We start from the raw sequence: 21,069 nt of genomic DNA, 5'->3' as shown, positions 1-21,069 counted from the left end.
ACTTTTGATATCTACTTCTACATCCAATGTATGAATTAAGCTGCAAGATAATGTTGCTTTCTTATCCCAGTGATCACCTGCAAAATGAATAAGACAACAAAAAGAAGCAGAAGGGCAGAAGATTACTTACTGACATGTATCTGTTACACTTGGGATTGTCTTATTGTTGCATAACTATTTTTTAAATGGAGTTTAGTTTTATATCACCAGTAAAAAAAAAAAAAAAAAGAAAAGAAAAAAGCAAATTGCATATATTTGGAAATGCATTGTGTGTAGCATCCCTGTGGGTGACAACAGTGTTCTTTCATTTGTCTATAGATCTATCTAGAATAGCACTTTCTTTCCAATAACCTGAAGGAGTGATGTACCATTAAGAAGTATCCAATTTAGGCCCGGGCACGGTGGCTCACGCCTGTTATCCCAGCACTTTGGGTGGCCGAGGAAGGCACTCTTACAGAATTCTGTAGAGATTATAAATAATCTAGATAAAGGAATTGAAAAAAAAAACTGGCATTCAATGAATAATAGCAAATATTAATGGGCAAGTAGGGAAGGCTCTAATTTGGTCAGGAGATCGAGACCATCCTGGCTAACACTGTGAAACCCCGTCTCTACTAAAAATACAAAAAATTAGCCGGGCGCGGTGGCGGGCGCCTGTAGTCCCAGCTACTCGGGAGGTTGAGGCAGGAGAATGGCGTGAACCCGGGAGGCGGAGCTTGCAGTGAGCCGAGATTGTGCCACTGCCCTCCAACCTGGGCGACAGAGTGAGACTCCGTCTCCAAAAAGAAAAAAAAAAAAAGAAGTATCCAGTTTATTCTCTCAAAAAGCAGCATAAGATAGTGATAGTTTCAGTACATTAAATATTTAAACCTTGTAGTAAAATCTAATAGGACTCATTAAAAAGTACATTTATTTTGCCATGCATTTTAAGTCTACTATTGATATTTTGTCCACATGTGGTATATGGACTTAAAATTTGATGTGGGCATAAAAACATATTTAATGTTTTATTGAAATGATGAAAATACACGTTTATTTTGCTGTTCACCAATAGCTGTATCCCAAGAGCAAGGTATTTTAAAAGTCGTTCCTTAAAAAATGTAGTGTAGAACATCTAATAAATTTTGCCAGCAGTCCCCAGCTGAAAACACGCAGTGAGGCCATTGTTCTAAAGCAGCAATGCTTGTTCTAAAGGAGGGAAAACCATTTTGTCATAAAAATTGTTTTCTGCTAGAATATTGGCATGGGGCTTAAATCTTGACAAGGAAGAACAAGTCTGTTAGAGAGGCAATTGAACTGATAGGGGCAATTAGCAAAATGAAAAAGGCACCAGAAATAGTGAACAAGGACATGTCCCTTTTACATCACAGAAATACTATGTAAATATTTAGTGCCAATTCTAATAAAATCTTAATTATGTTTATAAGTAAGGAAGTGCATCTTAAAAAACATATGTTTTAAAGGCAAAAAAGCAACAATCGAAAATGCCATTTTGTAGGCTATGTTTTGTTGCTCTCTGAGCTGTGGTAGATTGGACCTGTCTGTAGTGTGCCTGATGGGACCTCTGGCTCTGAACAAGCACCTTCCAGAACTTCTCCTTTCTTGCACTCAAAAGCTCTTCTCTGAAAAGAGTAGATACAGTGCCAAAACAAGACAAGTTTTGGTGGTTGTATAGCTGATTTTATCAAAGACAGACAATTTGTAAAAGTAAATATAATCTGTTAGAGTGAATAAAAGACTTGGAGCCAGAACAGTAGAATTCTAATCTCAATTACTAAACATCTCTTTTACAGAAATAAATAATTTTTAAAAGCCAAAGTGAAATGATAGGTAAAAGTCTTGCAAAAATATTAAAGCAAGATGAAACACGAGTATGAGGCCAGGTGCATGCCTGTAATCTCAGCACTTTAAGAGGCCGAGGCAGGCGGATCACTTGAGCCCAGGAGTTTGAGACCAACCTGGACAATGTGGCAAAACACCATTGCTACAAAAAATACAGAAAAACAATTAGCCAGGCATGGTGGCATGCGCCTGTAGTCCCAACTATTCGGGAGGCTAAAGTGGGAGGAACACTTGAGCCCGGAATGTTGAGCCTGCAGTGAGCCAAGATCATGCCCCTGCACTCCAGCCTTGGTGACAGAGTAAGACTGTCAAAAAAAAAAAATTAAGAAATAAAATAAAAAATAAAAAAGAGTATGTAGAAAAGATCATTCCTTTTAGATCTGAATTATCTCATATGACTATGTTTATTGTTTAAAAAATAATCTTAGAGATTCACTTCTTGATCATTAAAATATTCAAATCTATATGCTTGCAGCAGAATAAAAATCTGTCTGATTTAGTCTTTAGTTCTGCTGACTTGCTGTGAATACAGCACAAATATGAGACATCCTCATATTTATCATAGCAAATTGGGATGAACCAGGTTTGTAGTTTGTAAGATTTTCTCTGATCAAAATAGAAAATGCCAGAAGCTGAGAAGTATAATCTATAAAATATGAGGTTCGTTTGTTATATGGGGAAACCTTGTTATTTTTTCCTAATCTTAAGCATACAGCATAATTGTATTTTAATAAATCTCCTTGAAAAAACATTTAAATTATAGTTCCTTAAATTTATCTCCTTTTTAAACAATTGTACCCATATTATCTATGTCTCATATTTTTACTTCTTCAGAAAAGCATCTGAGACCACTATATTTTAATTATAGTAACGAAATGTGATCATTTTTCATCATCGCTTTGCAAAGATTTACAAGCTGAGTGAGTGCATATGATAGTTTCTGCATACCTCTAAGGAACCAGGGCAGTTTTTTTCCACATATTAATTTCAGCTATTCTTTAGCCCTCCCACGTCCAATACAAAACATGCAATCACGTAAGTGCTGTTCAGTTTTTTCATTTTAATATTGTGCCAACAACTGTAATTTTTCTTCACTTAGCACAGTTTCTCATGAAATCTTAAGCCTAATCCAGAATTTAAAACTTGCTATATTTTAAAAATCTTGAAGTGAAACGTTTGTTACTCTTCTAATAATTATTAAAACCCCAAGCCTTGAAGGAACACTGCATCCTCCCTAATTGTCTAGTGGATCATTCTTGCCTTCTAGTTCTAAGAAAATTATATCTTTTTTTTTCTTTTTTTTTTTTTTTGTAATTAGGATCTTTTAGGTGTTTTAAATTAGTACTGGATCTTATCAGAAAGAAAATCTCTGACATCTATGATTTTGATAACTTTCCTCCTCCTTTGGGATGGTGACTTTATTCATACATTAAAGCAAGCCAGAATCTTGAGGGAAGAATTGGAGAGTATATTTTACATCCAAAATATTTCAAACCTTTCTTGTTAAATGAAACTTTTTCTTTTTAAAAATCCTGTTTGTAAAACATCTATAGCACTAAAAATAATCACCACTGAGAATTTAAACACAGACATATTATACTAGGTCGTATGATAATACATTGTTCACTAGACCACTTGAATAGAAACAGAAGACATAAAAATACTGCATTGGCTCATCATGGTCCTGTCTATGAAGCCAGTTCATAGTTTCCATATGGTCTATCTGTCTAGAGCTAAGCATTGCTGAAGCTTGAGCCACGTCATTGAAAATCAGCTTTATCCCTGGCTAAAGACATGACTCAGAAACACCACAAGCCTGGAAGTTTCCAAGCAGTCTCTCTGGTCACCTAATCTGCTGTTGTCTTCTTGGGAGTTGAAGTAGAAGATTTTACAACAAGTCTCTTGTCTCTCTGCTTAGAACAAGGTGTTTTGAATGGATTAAACATATTAGCAGTGAAACACTTCTCTGAGGAGAGGTTTCCGGATTGCTTGGACCTCCTCCTGGGGATTGTGTGGCAATTTCAGTGGTAGTTCTCATCTTTTATATTTTTTTCTCTACAGTAATTTAAAATTTATTCTGTGGAAAAAATAGTTACTATTCCAGATTATATAAAGATGAGAAAAGAATCATTCCATTTTGTACCCTCTGATGCTTTATGTGGTCCTGTGGTTCAAAGAAACAAGATACATGAAATCGAACATGAAATTGTCCAGTTTTCCTGTTGCATCTTTTCTTTATTCTTATATATCTGTTCTTCTGAACAGTTTCAGTGGAGAAGTACTTTGGAAGATATTGATGTGATTTTTTTTAATCTAAAAATCATTTTATATCAGGCTGTGCTTGTAAGTCCAAAATGTTGTCCAGTGGACAGATGTGCCTTCATCTGGAGGGGATTAGAGTTTTAAACTACAAATTTTGGTGAACAGTCTTATGTCCTTTCACTTCAACTCTCTGGACAATAAATTTATTTATAACATGAAGTTAATATGTTCTCCAAATTTCTTCCCAGGGAGTCAGTGAAATTAAATGAGTTCATTTCTGCTAAAGTACTTTTAACTCTGGGGAAGCAAAATTTATTTTTCCTTATAATAAAAAGTAAATGGTAGTATTACATTCTCTCAGTAGACATTGGAAAAATATATACACCTGTTTTAACAGACTGTGTTATCATGTTTAATTTCTTTCTTTTTTTTTTTTTTTTTTTTTTTGAGACGGAGTTTCGCTCTTGTTGCCCAGGCTAGAGTGCATTGGTGCAGTCTCAGCTCACTGAAACCTCTGCCTCCCAGGTTCAAGCAATTCTTCTGCTTCAGCCTCCCAAGTAGCAGGGATTACAGGCATGCACTACCATGCCCAGCTAATTTTTTGTATTTAGTAGAGATGGGGTTTCACCATGTTAGTCAGGCTGGCCTTGAACTCCTGACTTCAGGTGATCCACCCACTTTGGCCTCCCAAAGTGCTGGAATTACAGGCATGAGCCACCATGCCTGGCCCATGTTTAATTTCTAATTCTTTATTTAAGAGTAGCAGTTTTATTTGGTTTGTTGGGACCACCAACTATCTTTATAACTTTTCTTTGATAGATCATTTAATATTTCTGATCGTTAGTTTCCTTATAATGTAAAAACAATAAAAAACGAACTTAATTTGGAAAGATGGAAGGTGTCTATAAACAGACTTTTATAATTTTGTATAATGAACGTTTATGAAGCCATGTAGGGCCTTATTATAGTATACATTATTATAAGAGACAGGCGTGAAAAACATAACCATAGGAGACAAAATCACAACAAATATAATACATTAAGTTTGATAAATGAAATATTTATCAAACTTATTTGATAATATATATTATGTAAATGAAATATTTATCACATTATGCCCGAGGTCGCAATTTTTTAAATTTTTGCAATCAGACCTTGGCGATGACCTTGAGCAGTAGGATATTAAAAACTCCCACATGCTTAGTATTCCAATAATGGGACACTAGGCATAAATGAGTTAGCATTTGTTTATAGAACAGCTATTTGCCAGGCATTTTTTAAAACACAGAGAAAATGTAAGGAATGGTGTCTGATCTCTGGGAACTCAGTCTGTTTAAGAAAATGAAATTGCTAAAATAGAAAATCAATAAATGAATATATGCCAAATGGTACAATGCTGACTATTAAGGTAATACAAATTTAAAGAAGGTAAAGAAAAGACTGAAATAAGTTAATGAAGACTTTTTAAATATAATGATCATTTATAGAGTCTTTCCTTTATACCAGGAAGGCATTGTGGTTGTAAGAATTCTTTCTCTGAGACACGGTAACATGCAGCTTAATTCTAGGAAGTAAAACAAACAAATGAATGAAATAAAAGAACTAAGTTATCTGGCCACTGCACCCCAGCCTGGACGACAGAGCAAGACTCCGTCTCAAAAAAAAAAAAAAAAAAAGGAACTAAGTTAAACAGTGGAGCCACTTAATGACCTCTGAAGGTCCAGCAGAGGACTTTGGGTATATTAATAGCTAATAGGGAGTCATAGTAACTTCTGGAGCAGGAGAGTGGCACCATAGACATAGCAGATGTTTAGGGAAGCGAGTCTTGCGTACAGGCTAGAAGAAATCTGGGGACTAAGTAAGATGGGAAGAAAAAAGTCAAAGACATCAAAGGCACTAGCTAAGGTTAACATTTTATAAAATACTGACATAATGATGCTGATGATAGTAACTTTTATAATATGTATTAGTAGCTGGATTAACATAATTAAACAAGGGGGCAACGGTACAAACTCATAGTTGTGTCCTGCAGTCTCATCATCATGGCTGCAGAAAGAGAAATTTGGAAGAAATAAACAGGATATATACTGGGTTAGGACTTCCCGTCCATAAGAACACACTGCTAACTCCCATCCCAGCCTAGAAGAGTTCTTTCTTGAGAATCAGTGTTACACTTGCCTGTAATACTTCTCTGTTCTTGAATATTGTAACATTTAACAGATACAGACAGTATTTGTGAGAGCAAGTGGTGGGACTCATGTGGCTCTAGATAATGCGCTCTTCAGACAACTGTGTCTTCTGTTTCTTTCATGTGCTCATGTATCTAGAATCCTACACTGTGCTTATGAGGAATTTATTAACTCATTTAGCCTTTAAATCACTGAGGTACAGTTGAAGAAAATTCTTTAGTTTTTATAGGATTCAATTCAGGTGTAGTTTTGCCTAAAATCAGGTGCATTGACTAAGTGTTCTGAATAGCTTCGTTCCTCTCTTATAAAAATCAGCTGGGCAGCTATATACATTTATTGAGCTCCTATGAGACAGGCTCTGTGCTCATGCTACTTATAAAGTAGTGAACAAAACCATACTGGTCTTTGCCTGATGGAGTCTATAGGCTACTGAAAGTAACCATCATGTTTCATATAATTAATTGAATTATAAATCACAGGTTTGCCAAGTGCTATGAAGGGTATTAAGTGAGCTAAGGGAAGGTACAATGAAAGACCTAGTCAGAGGCTGACTCTGCTCCGTGGAAAAAAGAATAAAAAAAGAGTATGCAGTCATACTCTTGAGATGTATACAGAGTCAATTTAAAATATTTCATTGTGCGTATATACCACATTTTCTTAGTCCATTCTTCTGTTGGTGAACACTTACATTGATTTTATAACTTGGCTATGGTGAATAGTGGATTTTTTATAACTTGGCTATTGTGAATAGTGGATTTTATAACTTGGCTATTGTGAATAGTGGATGAATATTTTAGCTAGATTGATTTAATTATTCCATGTTGTATTCATAAATCATAATATCACTTTCTACCCCATAAATATATACAAGTACAAATTGTCAATTTACAGGAAAATGAATACACAATTTTGAAATATTTATATTGAATGATTTAAGGTAAAAGTGAATATTTAGATATTTTATCACAGAATGAGGCTGGTGAAGTGGATAGAGCTGTAAAGCCCCTCAGAACCCCTAAGCTGTTTGACAAGACAAGGAAACTTCCTCCAGAGAGGAAAACCAAACCACAAATTAGCAGTCGATATGTCATTGTGTCACAATGACATGGAGATGTATGGGATGTAGATTGATCCCATAGCCGATGAAATTGTTTCACTCCCAACTTAAGGATTCATCATGTAGAGTAAACATGGGCAAGAGTTTTAGTCTGCAGATGAGCATTTCAGAGCAAGCTGTGCAAACAGAGATTTGGGAAGGGCACCAAAGTTCAAACAAGAAGTTAATTCACAAACACTGCCACCCTCATTATTGGGATTGTATGTCCTGGACATTGAAAAACATCATTTGAAAAGCCAGGACAACTTAGGTTTTTGTTTTGTTTTGTTTTTTTCTCAGCATTTACCCATGAGTCTAGTGTGACCAATCTGTATCCTCTTATCTCATGGATTGGAAACTAGTCCCCAGATTACCATTAAAAAGAAAATGGAGGATATATACTGTCTGAACAGTGGTGGGGAGATATAGGTTGGATCTGAAGGAAACATTACTGGAACATTTTATATTTAATATTTTCTTTAATGATGTTAAAGAGGGCATTCCCTTGGGGAAATAAATGTCTTTTGCAGATGATGCTAGAAAGAACACTAAAACACAAATTAGAAAAGCATATACAAATCTTGAGAAACTTCACTTAAAGGTAGATAACAGAATGAGGTTCATCTTGGAAAAATGCAGACTAATAGTAACAATACATTTGGGAAAGAATAATCTACAACACAGATACTCAGCCAGTGAGTGGGCGAGTTCTAGACAGAATGCTAAGCTGGCTAAGAGGTGAGAAAAGTCCGTGTTTGCAACACAATACTGTAGGAAAACAGACCAGCACAGTTGGAGCTGGCGTAGACACTGCCACCTCGAGTTTACAAACAGAGAGAGCAAAGACTTTGGTGTCTGATGCTTACTCACCAATATTCCTTGAGAGAGATGTGTTGACATTTCCATCATTTAATATTTGTAAACATAGACATCAAATAATTTCAAATACCACAGCTAGTATTGAGCAAAAGCAGACAGATAACAGGGAGTTTTCATTTTTTGACAAGGTATTTTTTAAATTGTCCAAATATTTCACTGTGGTGATGACTAGAGAGAGAGGAAATATCAGCTGTATTTTTTTTTCTTCTTGTTCCTGATCAAGGGAGGGTTTGATGAAAATGAAGCTGAGAAAAAAAGAGAAAGGATGTCTAAGGATGGTTTATAAATTGACCATAAATATGTGGTTTATAAAATTAACAAACCCTAGCCAGAAGTTTCTTGGGGTCTGTGAATATCTCTGAATATGTCTAGAATCTCCACCAAGAAAAAATGGAAAATAATTTATTCAATTGAAATATAAAAGATACACCAAGCATTAAATTTATTTCAAAATACATGCATCTATGATTGATTACATAGTAAGCATATCAGGATATTAACAGTGTATTGAAGTTATTATTAACCACAGTTTTCATTATACTGGTGCTGGGCAGAATTTTGGTTAGTAGAATGCACTGCTTTATTGAATTCGAAGTAAACCGGTATTTCACTAACAGTATTTAAATTCAAGATAACAGACTCACTGTTAAAGAATCAAAGAGTCTTTTCCAAACTGCAAACGTTATGTTAAAGGATTTTATTCGCGGGAGGGAGTCTGTGAGAAGGATACTGGGAGTTTCTGTAAAAATTATTTGAGGGCAGGCATGGCAGCTCATGCCTATAATCCCAGCACTTTGGGAGGCCAAGGCAGGTGGATCACCTGAGGTCAGGAGTTCGACATCTGCCTGACCAACATGGCGAAACCCCGTCTCTACTGAAAATACAAAAATTAGCTGGATGTGGTGGTGCATGCCTGTAATCTCAGCTACTGAGAGACTGAGGCAGGAGAATTGCTTAAATCTAGGAGGTGGAGATTGCAATGAGCCGAGATCTTGCCACTGTACTCCAGCCTGGGTGACACAGCAAGACTCTGTCTCAAAAAAATAAAAAATAAATAAATATCTGGGAGTCCACAGAGGAGAGTGTATCATAAACTATAAAAATAACAGACAGATGTTCAAGATTGACCTGTGCTTGGCAAATCAATTAACTGTATGAAAATCTTTCTTTTTTTTTTTTTTTTTTTTTTTGAGATGGAGTCTCCTTCTTTCACCCAGGCTGGTGTGCAGTGTCACAGTCTCTGCTCACTGCAACCTCTGCTTCCCAGGTTCAAGCAATTTTCCTGCCTCAGCTTCCCAAGTAGCTGGGATTACAGGCACCCGCCACCATGCCCAGCTAATTTTTGTATTTTTGATAGAGACAGTCACCATGTTGGCCAGGCTGGCCCCGAACTCCTCACCTCAAGTGATAAGCCCACCTTGGCTTCCCAAAGTGCTGGGATTACAGGTGTTAGCCACCACACCCTGTCTGAAAGTTTTGTTTGATAAAATTGTTGATCAGATACGGACACTGTGGTCTGATCTTAAGTTCATTTTCACAGACATTTTGTGAGAGCCCATTATGAGCCAGGCACTGTGCTAGGCATGAGAGATACAAAATGATCAGAATGTGATCACTGACAGAATGTGATCAATGTGTCGCAGATCATCACAATACAGATAAGTGCAGTGAACGAGGTCAGGATAGGGTACAATGCAAAAGCCAAGGAAAGAATTCTCCCCAGAGCATAGAAGTGGGTGATGGGGAGGTGGAGGGCAGGGAAAGAGTGATGCCTAAGTTCAGAAAAAAAAACTGAATTTTCACCCCATTAATAACAAATATAGAACAAACATGATCATATTAAGAGCAAATACTAAAATTTTTTAAAACTCTGATTTCCATCTTCTAATATTACTGATTAATGAAACAAATGGTATATACATATATATACACACACACACATACACACACACACACACATATATATTTAAAGCTACAACAAGTACTTGTTATTCAGATCCTTAGATTATTCTCAGACATAAAATTCTTGGAATTTGCTCAAACTCGTGCCAAAGCTTATTGTTGAAAATCAGCTTTGATTTACTATTATTCTTATCATCCAGGAAAGTGATGGATTGAATGTTTAACATACAATGTTGATAATAGAAATGTATCAGAAGCTGGCCTCCCTAGTCTGTTAGGAGTAATTCCATAGAATTTCACAGAGCTTATAGATCAACTGGGTTTTCATTTGCATGTGCTTTCTCTACACAATCAATGCAGTGTGCAGTTTGCTTATGCAGAAACTATCTCAGTTTCTGCTTTTCCTTTCCATCTCATTTGGCAACAAATTTAGATGTCTCTGAAGTCTACATCCTTTTGCTGCTGAACACTTGAGTTGCTTAGGCACTTGCAATTTGTTTTACCTCAACAATTGTCTTAAAAATCCATTTTATCAAAAAGGATTTTTAGAAGTCCTTGAGTTCTATCGTCCCTGACTGGTAATGCATTCAGAAGAAATGATGTTGGGGTTTTCTAGCAGTGATTCCATGTGTTAGGATAAGTATCGTTTCCCAGAACCTTAGTGGAAAAAGAAGTCTTTGATAATCACTTAATTACAGTGAGGCCTGGTAAAGCCAAATAGCTTGTCCATGGCCAAACAGCAAGATACCACAGTGCCGAAAGACGGCCTTTGCTTCCCTTTTCCCAGTTCAGGGTACCTTACATCTTGAACTTTAATCTACATCCACATCTCTTAGGGATTTTGTTAAAATGAAGATTCTTATTCAGTAGTTCTGGGCTATGGCCTGCGTTTACACTAGCACGCTCCTAGGAGATGCTGATGCTGTCAGTTCTGAGTAATAACAGGGTCTTATAACACTAAGAAACAATGATGAGAAAATTCATCTCCCAAATGAAGGTAAATACTAGCAAAAGGATAGTTCTGGTTGAGAAGTAGCTGGTAATTCCAAAAAATGACTTGCATACCTCAAGTAGTTCTAGTGTTACTATACCCAGTTTTCCATATGATTTTATGATAGAGATAAGCCATCATCTCATGCTAGATTCCTAGGAAACATCATGTTAGAAATTCATAATAATCAGAAAATTGATTGGGTAGGATTTCTGACTCACTTTACCTAGTTGTCCTGTGCCCTCTGATCATAGAACTAATTATAAGATGCCTAATGACAATTTCCTTATAAATGCCTTCTCTTAAGGAACTCGTGATTCCTCAGCTATTTGTTAATTTCATGATTCTTACTTACATAAGGGCATTTCCTGCCCTAAGCGACTGTGTGGTGTGTGTGTGTTTCTCTCTTACACATACACACACATACACAGCAGTTCACATATCTTACACCATGTTCTTTTGTTAGAAACAAGTGAATTATTGTGTGCTCAATATGAGAATGTTAACTTTTATCAAGAATGCAAAGAAGCAGGATGAAATGATAATTATTGAATACCTCATTAATTCTAGAAACACCTGCTTTAATTACAGCGTTTGTCTATATGAACTCATAGTCCTGGTTGAGAAACAAATAAAAACCCCATTTACTTCGGAAATGAATTTGTGAAATCAGTTATATGAAAAAACGTTCCCATGTATTTTTTCTTATATACATTCAATAAGAATGTGAAGAAATGGCGTCTTTTTGAGAAATGACCCAACCTCTTTTTTTTTTTTTTTTTTCTTTGAGACAGGGTCTTCCTCTTGTTGCCCAGGCTGGAGTGCAATGGCACGATCTCAGCTCACTGCAATCTCTGCCTACCGGGTTCAAGTGATTCTCCTGCCTCAGCCTCCTGAGTAGCTGAGATTACAGGCACCCGCCACCACACCTGGCTATTTTTTGTATTTTTAGTAGAGACAGGGTTTCGCCATGTTGGCCAGGCTGGTCTCAAACTCCTGACCTTATGATCTGCCCACCTCAGTCTCCCAACGTGCTAAAATTACAGGTGTGAGCCACCGCACCTGGCCAAGCTTATACTTCTTATTGATGCATTTCTCTAGGTAGCTGTTCCTCTACTCCTTGCAGCAAAAATATTCTAAACAAAAATCATCAGTTTATTTATATGAAGGTGTTTCCAAGAGTTTAAAAGAGCTGTGTCAATATAAGATGTTTGTTGTTTAAGCTTAAATACATATTCACAAGGCAAAAAATCTGGAACTGCTAGTATTTTATCTTGCAGGCCATTTTCATAAAGTAGGAGAATTACATATACCAAGTCATTTGGTGATTTGGCTTGAAGGGAAACCAAAGTACCCCTATATTGGTAACAAAGTACAGTTTTGTTCATATCTCTTTGATGCCAAAAATATAGTATGTATTCTTATTTACTCTGTAGAGAAAAGGGTTGTGTAAAAATCACTAGGTATGAGCTACCAGAGCTAACTTAGGCTCTTTGCATGATAGTTGCTGTATAGATGAACTATTAATAATAATTATAGGCCGGGCGCGGTGGCTCAAGCCTGTAATCCCAGCACTTTGGGAGGCCGAGGCGGGCGGATCACAAGGTCAGGAGATCGAGACCACAGTGAAACCCCGTCTCTACTAAAAAAAAATACAAAAAAAAAATTAGCCGGGCGCGGTGGCGGGCGCCTGTAGTCCCAGCTACTCAGGAGGCTGAGGCAGGAGAATGGCGGGAACCCGGGAGGCGGAGCTTGCAGTGAGCCGAGATCGCGCCACTGCACTCCAGCCTGGGCAACAGCGTGAGACTCCGTCTCAAAAAAAAAACAAAAAACAATACAAAAATAACAATTATGATGATGGATGTTGAGGATTCAAAATGAGGGACTTTCTATCTCTAAGTATATTGCTTCCTAGAACCTTTCAGTGGCCCTTTTTATTCGAGAATGATTCTGGTAAAATCAATCCTATTTAAAATGCTTTAGTTATTAGAGTAACAGCAACAAAAAAAAAAGGCAATTATAAAGAACTTCCATATTTAAGCGCAGCCCCATTGCATGACCTTAAGAACAATATTGTATCGAGATTCTAGAATGCTGATAGGTAAATATATATGAGTGAATAACATGTAAATTTTATACAGTTTTAAAAACAGTTTTACCTTAAATGCAAAATGACATGTATTAAGTACTTCTGCATAAGAATAACTGATATAAATTTTTAAATGTATTTATCTTTGATTTGGGATAATACAATTAAGTGAAATTTGTCTTGATAAAAATCTGTTTCTAGTATCTTTGAACATTAAAAACAAGAGTTTATTTGTAATATCTTTTTAAAAAAGAGGGAATGTAGTTTTTCTTGTCAAAAAAATCATTATAATGTGAAAGTACTTGATTTCTATTGTTTAATGACTTAACTTGTAACATAAAACACCCATGAAATGAATTAAAATTGATATAAGTATATAAAAGAAAAAGCTCAAGATAATTTATTGATAAGAGACAGGGATGGAATCATGTTAGCACTTATGAAAACCAGTGTTTTAACATAGTGAGAATCAATGTTCAGTGGCAAACAGGGTCATGCCAAAGGAAAATTGACAGCTCTCTGGGCCTTGCTGCCTCTTATTCCACATTTCAACTTCACTCTGGTTAAATTTCAGTTAACCAATCATTTGAAGACTGAAGCAAACAACAACAAAAATCTGTAACCCACAGTTTTTGTGGGACATGGTTTTCTAAATGTTGTGTCTTTTCTTTTCTTTATATTGCTTGGTACCAGATCATTTTTAGGAATCTCCATATTCCATAGGAGGAAAATTGCCAGTCTGAAAGCTCAGTGTCTTTAGCATTTTTTTTGTTTACCACATTTTTGCCCTCTAGGTGCCAACCTGGATTCACTGGAGCAAGATGTACTGAGAATGTGCCCATGAAAGTCCAAAACCAAGAAAGTATGTTAAAATAATCTGAAATTTGCTTTCTCCCCCAACTACAGCAACAATCACTACCACTTGGTGCTTTTACAGCTCAGTTGCAACTGATTCATTTTGTTCTAATTATGGCTTAACCTCTCAAGGCATAAACTCATCAATTTACAAGAATGGCCAGTCACGATGGCCCGTGATGCTGACAAACCATTGCAGGCAAGCCAACCCAGAAACATTTTCTTCCAACGTGTGTGACCAAAGCCATCAAATGGAAAACTGAGATGAGTAAAACGTCAGATTTCATTTTAAGAAGTTCCCTTTGAAAGAAGGCAACCACTTAAAATGCTGGGATCTTTCCATCATACCAACTTAAGAACTGCATTCTGTCCAAATTTTTAACCATTTGGGGGAAGTGCCAGAGCCTGAAAGCCATAATCAGGGCAAAGATTCAGTTCCTGAGGGTGAACCCACCAAGTTTCAGTCAAATGACACTGAAGGAGCTTCTTTCTAGCATATATTCACCTCTTCTCTTTTTCTCTGTTTTTTCTACCATTGTTTTTTTGTTTCTTCTCTCAGGTGCCCAAATGAGTTTACTGGTGATCGCTGCCAAAACTACGTAATGGCCAGCTTCTACAGTACGTCCACTCCCTTTCTGTCTCTGCCTGAATAGGAGCATGCTCAGTTGGTGCTGCTTTCTTGTTGCTGCATCTCCCCTCAGATTCCACCTAGAGCTAGATGTGTCTTACCAGGTCTAATATTGACTGCCTCTGCCTGTCGCATGAGAACATTAACAAAAGCAATTGTATTACTTCCTCTGTTCGTGACTAGTTGGCTCTGAGATACTAATAGGTGTGTGAGGCTCCGGATGTTTCTGGAATTGATATTGAATGATGTGATACAAATTGATAGTCAATATCAAGCAGTGAAATGATAATAAAGGCATTTCAAAGTCTCACTTTTATTGATAAAATAAAAATCATTCTACTGAACAGTCCCATCTTCTTTATACAATGACCACATCCTGAAAAGGGTGTTGCTAAGCTGTAACCAATATACATTTGAAATGATGGTAAGTTAATTTTGATTCAGAATGTGTTATTTGTCACAAATAAACATAATAAAAGGAGTTCAGATGTTTTTCTTCATTAACCAAAAAGTTTGCATTGAGGCATTTTTTTAAAAAAGCATCAAGTAGGAAAATTAAAAACAAGCATTTCACAGCAAATAAGATATCCTGGCTTCTGTTTACGTTGCTTAGGGAACAAGTAATTCAGGCACTGGTTTAAACAATTATTTACTTATATTAGCATTTCTTTATGTTAGTTTCAAAAGTAATTTAGAATAAAATAGTTACTGTTATTTGCTTTAATATTTATTATTTTGAGATATAATAACTATAGGATAAATATGTGTGTGTGTGTATATATATATATATGTAACTTAAGGCAAAACTGGGAAATTTGGATAGATGTTTGTGGCTTTATGAAGTTTTGAACATCATTCCTAAAAGACCCAATTCACTTGTACATAATTATATACACCAAACCATGTATTTGTCCTATTGTGAACTGGGTTTATAACTTCTGATCCTGGAGCTTTCAAAACAGTGCATTTAAAATGCATATCATGTAGTTATCCATGTAGATGAAAGAATGGCAATTTTTTTTCTGTAAAGGTTCAGAGAGTAAATATTTTAGGATTTGTGGTGGCACCATCACTGTCACAACAACTCAAACCTACTATTGTAGCATGAAAACAGCAGTAAACAATGCATAAAACTGATGTGCATGGGTGTGTTCCATTAAATCTTCATTTACAGAAGCAAAGTGGGCTGGATTTGTCAACCACTGATTTAGATTGTCAACTGCTCATCCTGAAAAATATGTCACATAGCTTACTGCAGTTTAAATTCATCTAACATAAGAAACAGTGATATAAGCTGGTTATTTAGGGGTCCTAAAAGAATCCAATTTACCCTTGTTCTGATGCATGCAGAGAATAAGTTTCTGTAATTCCTGTTAACAGTCATAGAAGTTTCCAGAATAAATTCTATAATGTTTTATGGTAAGATTAGACCCGTAATGTGCAATCATATATTTAGGGAGGTAGTATTTATGTATTTACATAGGCTACGTATCAAAGACAACTTCCTAGGCCATTTTCTGTTGTGAAAAGTTTGTAAATTGGCATTGTAAAATTTCCAAACAGCCTTCACTTTATTGACAAACATTTAAATAATATGTATTTAGTAGGGAGAATTTTTCTATCCACAGCTAAAGCAAATAGCTTGATTTAATTTTTAAGTTAATTTTTTAAAGATAGATAGGATAGAAAATAAAAATAAAAGGGAAAAATAGAATGTTATTTAATACCTTAAATTATTTCTCTTAGAAATGTGTATTTGTATTCAAATAACATAGATTTGGCAAATCTATGTGGCTGGATAAATACAGTAAAATCATACTTTAGATTTTAATGACAATTCTCATCACTTAAGTTACATTTACATTTTTGGTGTTAAGAGTTTTACTGTGCCTTGAAGGCAATGTTCAGGCACTATATAAACAAAAGCATTAAAAAATGAAGCTATTTGACAGTATAATTATGTAGTTAGATCTGACAGTGGCAACCAGAGAAAATATTTTCAACTTCTCTTTTAGACCATTTGCTTTTTCAGAAGATATCATTTTAAAATAGCCACTATGTATTTGTGAAGTTCAGAGTGTGATTCTTTAAATAAATTCTTTAGTACGCTTTCAATGCCACTTTTGGATGACATCCAGGAAAGCAGCATTCATATTTAACCTGATTTAACAAAGATTGATTGCACATTTATGAACAATATATGTAATGGCTGTGCAGCAGAGATGCCTCATGTCTGGAAAAGCAAGAGCTTCCAATCAGAAATTGCTTTCCAATGTTGTCTTACCGAGTTAATGTTCTAACCTCTATGTCTTAAATTTTCAGTTTTTATCTCTGCAAACCCCTACATAGAAGGCAGAAAAATAAATTTGTGCTGCTCTAAGAACTTTATGTTCAAGTAGCAATGAAAGCCAGAATAAAGATAGAGAATGTCACCATAGTGACTGTTTTAAAATTTAATTGTTTGTAGTCTTAAAGTCTGGAAAACATAAATTTTGAACACAAAATGGGAAAAGATAGTCCCTAGCTTCAAAGAGAAACATTCAAAACTTACCACACTACATTTTCAGTTGAAAAATAACATTCTAAAGAATGGATAATTTTTTAAGTTTATTAACATGAAACTTACATTATTCAGATTTGATACAGTGATTCTGGTCAGAATGTCCATGGGCCATTTACTGATTTATAAAAACTGACTTAAAATATGAAAGAGAGGGACAAATGTATATTTTATAAGGCAGCCATTTGCCTTGAAATACAACATTATATTTATAGTACTTTCTAGGAAAATATTGTCAAGGTTAGTCAGCTTCAAATTTGACCTAACCTGACACAGAATTCCTAGTTGAAAAAAATTGTGTTCATCAATATGTGGTGTGGGGTGTGTGTGTGTGTGTGTGTGTGTGTGTTCGTGTGTGTGTCCACACATATGCATGTGTATACAGGCACTCCATAATGTATAGATTTTAGGGTGGAAAAAAGGAAAAGCACTCACACTTTCAATAGTTAGGGGCAGTACAGAGCAAGTATGTCATGTAGAAACTAACATACAATAGGACCTAATTATAGACTAGCTCAAATTTAGAATATTTTAAAAGATTGTAATTTTAGAACTTTTAGGAACATTCTCACACTGAACAATTTAGCAGATATCCTTCAAAGTAGTTTTGAATCACAGGTTGCTAGTGCATCCATCATTTGCATGGATTTCTAAATGCAACCTGTTGAAATTATTCTTGTTTATCGAACATGCATCTTGCTAACAGTAGAATAGAGGAACACTTCACCTGTGACAAAATTGCCATAAATTGCAGCCAAGTGTTAGTGAGATTTTACTGTGTGTGTGTTTATGAGTGTGCTTATGTGCACATGGAATTTGGAACTAAGGAGAAAGTCTCCTGTTAACATTTCAAAGGGCCCAGTGACACTACGGATTGGCATATGTGAAAAAAAACAAAAAGTATCTCCATTGTATAAAGGTAAGTCTAAAATTAAAAGACAGACACTAAATTGATCCTGTTCAGAACTGGCATTGACAGAACTCCTTTCGAAATCTCATCGGTACAAAAAGTCAAGACTTTAAGATTTTAAGTCTTTGAGATGATTAGCCTAAACAGGCCCAAGATGTTAAAGAGAAAAATCCTAAATGTCTTCAAATGTTAACAGAAACCATAATTGCATGGGTATATATTTTTTGTTAAAGAAAGTTGTTCTATTGTTCTTTTCTTTAATGCGATTGAAAATTTAAATTAACCTACAGGTTAATCAGTTTTCCTCAAGCAATTATAAAATCCTAAGACAAAGGATTCGTGAGTCAATATTTAATAGTTTCTGAAGACTTTTGGATTTAGATTAATTTTTTATATTGCTCAGAGCACAGCCGGAAATCACATGTAGAAAAGGAAACTAGATTGTTTACAGTAAACTTTGTGTTTTTGAATTATTAATTTAATTTGAAAAATGTAGTGGCTAGGCAGAAGTTCAATAGGAAGCATGTGATTCTTAATGAGCCCAGGCCAACATTAGATTAAGTAGAACAGATAGAAAGTAATAACCTTTTCATAAAATGAAAAGTGCTCGTGTATTCTGCTTTTTTTGACTCACAGTGAAAGAAATGTAGCTACCAATAGTAAAAATAAATTAGAGCAGTATTTGCTCTGGGTCTAGTATGACTGATGCATGTTCCCTCTGCTTGTTTCCTTGTTAGGGCTTATGGCCAGAAGAGATCCCAGTTTTAAGTACCAATTTCCCATTGAATTATTTGAAATTGGAGCTGCCTGATATGAATGACTTCCCGCGAAATGAAATTATAGTTAGGCTGACAGACTTACCTATAAAACTGTAAATGCAGTAATATGTATGCATGGGCATGCTACTAATTTTATTGAAGACTTAACCAAGCTTTCTATGCAACTAATACAGATCATGAGCAGTGTTCACGTAGGCATGGAATCCTGACTCTCTGGAGAGAGTTCCTGTAGACATCGCTTGATTTTAACCCTTAAATTATTACTGACTGGTTGGAGAAAAAGGAAAGAGAGGGAAGGGGTTCTAGAAAGAAAAGCTGGGTCCCACCTTCATGGAAATGAGTATGGAAATTTATTATTGACTTCCCTGGAAAATGAATGTTTTCATGTTGATGTTCCAAAGTTTGTATGAAGAAAGCAAATAGGAAAAAAATGACCAATTTTTGACCAATTGAGTGTTGTACGGAGGCAAGAGAAATTTATCTGCATTTGAATAAATTATTTTTGCTGTGAATATTGTGCAACCAAGTTAATCATAACTAAACCCCTAGCTTTTAATTTATGAAAAAGATAGCTTATTTGCTTGTGTACACTGGACCCAAGGCAGAGGAGACTATTATGTATAGTACTTCCCATGATCCTTGTTATGCAGTGTACTTTTTGATATATGTGTGTGTGTGTGTGTGTGTGTGTGTGTATATATATACTTTAAAAAAATCTGGGAAGCTTCATTTCCTTAAAGGGCAGCAAGTTTTTAAGTTTTCAAGTATCCCCAGAGCTTAAAAAGTTTTTCTGGCCATGAAAGTAGCCAAAAGTAAACGAGAATACAGCAAGTGGCCCAGGGTACATCTCTTGATGTGTCTGCTACACAAGCTGTTAAGCCCTTCTGCTGTTAGCCACATATTTCACATCTCCTTTACTCCTCAGGGACGCCCAGTGAGGCATGTGTTTGTATAAAAAATATTTTGTTAATGAAAAACTAACATGTCCAAAGTCACTAAACAGGTCCACGGCAGAAGCAGGACCCGAAACCAAGATGATTCCAGTACACTCATCTTGTGATGAGTGTACCCAGTACACTCAGCTTTTTCCCTCTCTATATGAGGTACCCAAACACAAGTTTTTGTAAGAGAAACACCCCCCCCCACGGCATTTTTTTCAAACTTAAGAGATACCTTGCCATATCATTGAATAGCCCTTGTATCTCTTGAGGCAGTGATCAAAGAAAGAAAATGTAGATCTCAGTTGATATGCTGTCTCTCCTTCCCACCTGCTTCTTGACCACACACACATGCGCATGCACACACACACACACACACACACAGAGAGAGAGAGAGAGAAAGGAAGTCCTAGAGCCTTCCACATCATGAAATTTGATTATCAGTTTTTGTTTTGAGAATGAAAAAATGAAAAGTGTCATCCCTGGAGATTTTTTTTTTTTTTTTTTTTTTTTTTTTTTTGCGGGGGGGGACTTGTTTTCTCCCACTTCCTCATTGGAGCCTCTGCAGGTTCTGCTGTTCTTGCAATCCTGGAGTCTCCAGAGTCCCAGCTGCCAGGGTTGCTGGCTGTTGGCTCATACCTGTGCGTCTACTTCCCTGGGCAGCCCTGCAGGTCCTCCGAGTGGCTGTGAGAATGGGAGTCCAGCATTCTGGAGAAGTGATTTCGCTGACTCTCTGTTATTTAAAGGAGTAATAAGTTAAGATGAAAATCCCTAGGAATTGGATTTTCCCACTTATTTTTTCTTTACAGTTTGAAAAAAGTGAGGCATAGAATTGTCCTAACCACACAGAACTTATGTGAGAAAAACTGGAAGAAGTCTCCAGTGTCCCAAGCCCCTGTTTGGGGTTTTGGGGCAGAAGCGTTTGTTGCTTTCTGTGAATGAAACAGACAAGTGATGAGAAAAGTGGAAGATTAGAAGAAGTAAAAGAGATACAGCTAAGAAAATAAATACACAACCAATGAGCAAGAAGTATTCGAGGCCAACTACCCACAAACAAGGAAAAATCCAAGTCCAACCTGATAACATTTTCAGACCAAATTACCATCCTCCTGCCTTCTGCTCCTGCCTCTGCCCATGGGTGTCTTTGGG

At 36.0% G+C, this 21,069-nt stretch overlaps 2 protein-coding genes across 19 annotated transcripts in view; both read left to right on the top strand.

Moving 5' to 3' along the window:
* MAK16 (MAK16 homolog) overlaps positions 1-21,069 on the top strand; it is a 1,030,778-nt gene that overhangs the window by 238,507 nt on the left and 771,202 nt on the right. The gene's annotated exons all lie outside the window — the stretch shown is intronic.
* NRG1 (neuregulin 1) overlaps positions 1-21,069 on the top strand; it is a 1,132,381-nt gene that overhangs the window by 1,092,507 nt on the left and 18,805 nt on the right. For 13 of the 18 annotated variants that reach the window (XM_050802453.1, XM_050802452.1, XM_050802463.1 and 10 more), the window contains one exon: positions 14,665-14,723. In XM_050802453.1, the coding sequence (XP_050658410.1) occupies positions 14,665-14,723 (59 nt within the window). Of the gene's footprint in view, positions 1-14,044; positions 14,113-14,664; positions 15,215-21,069 lie in introns of those variants that run through there. The other 5 variants (XM_050802458.1, XM_050802455.1, XM_050802467.1 and 2 more) reach the window with 3 other exon arrangements.

This window comes from Macaca thibetana, chromosome 8 (genome assembly GCF_024542745.1).
Source record: "Macaca thibetana thibetana isolate TM-01 chromosome 8, ASM2454274v1, whole genome shotgun sequence".
NCBI classification, from domain to species: Eukaryota; Metazoa; Chordata; class Mammalia; order Primates; family Cercopithecidae; genus Macaca; species Macaca thibetana.
This window is presented reverse-complemented; position numbering and strand designations above follow the sequence as displayed.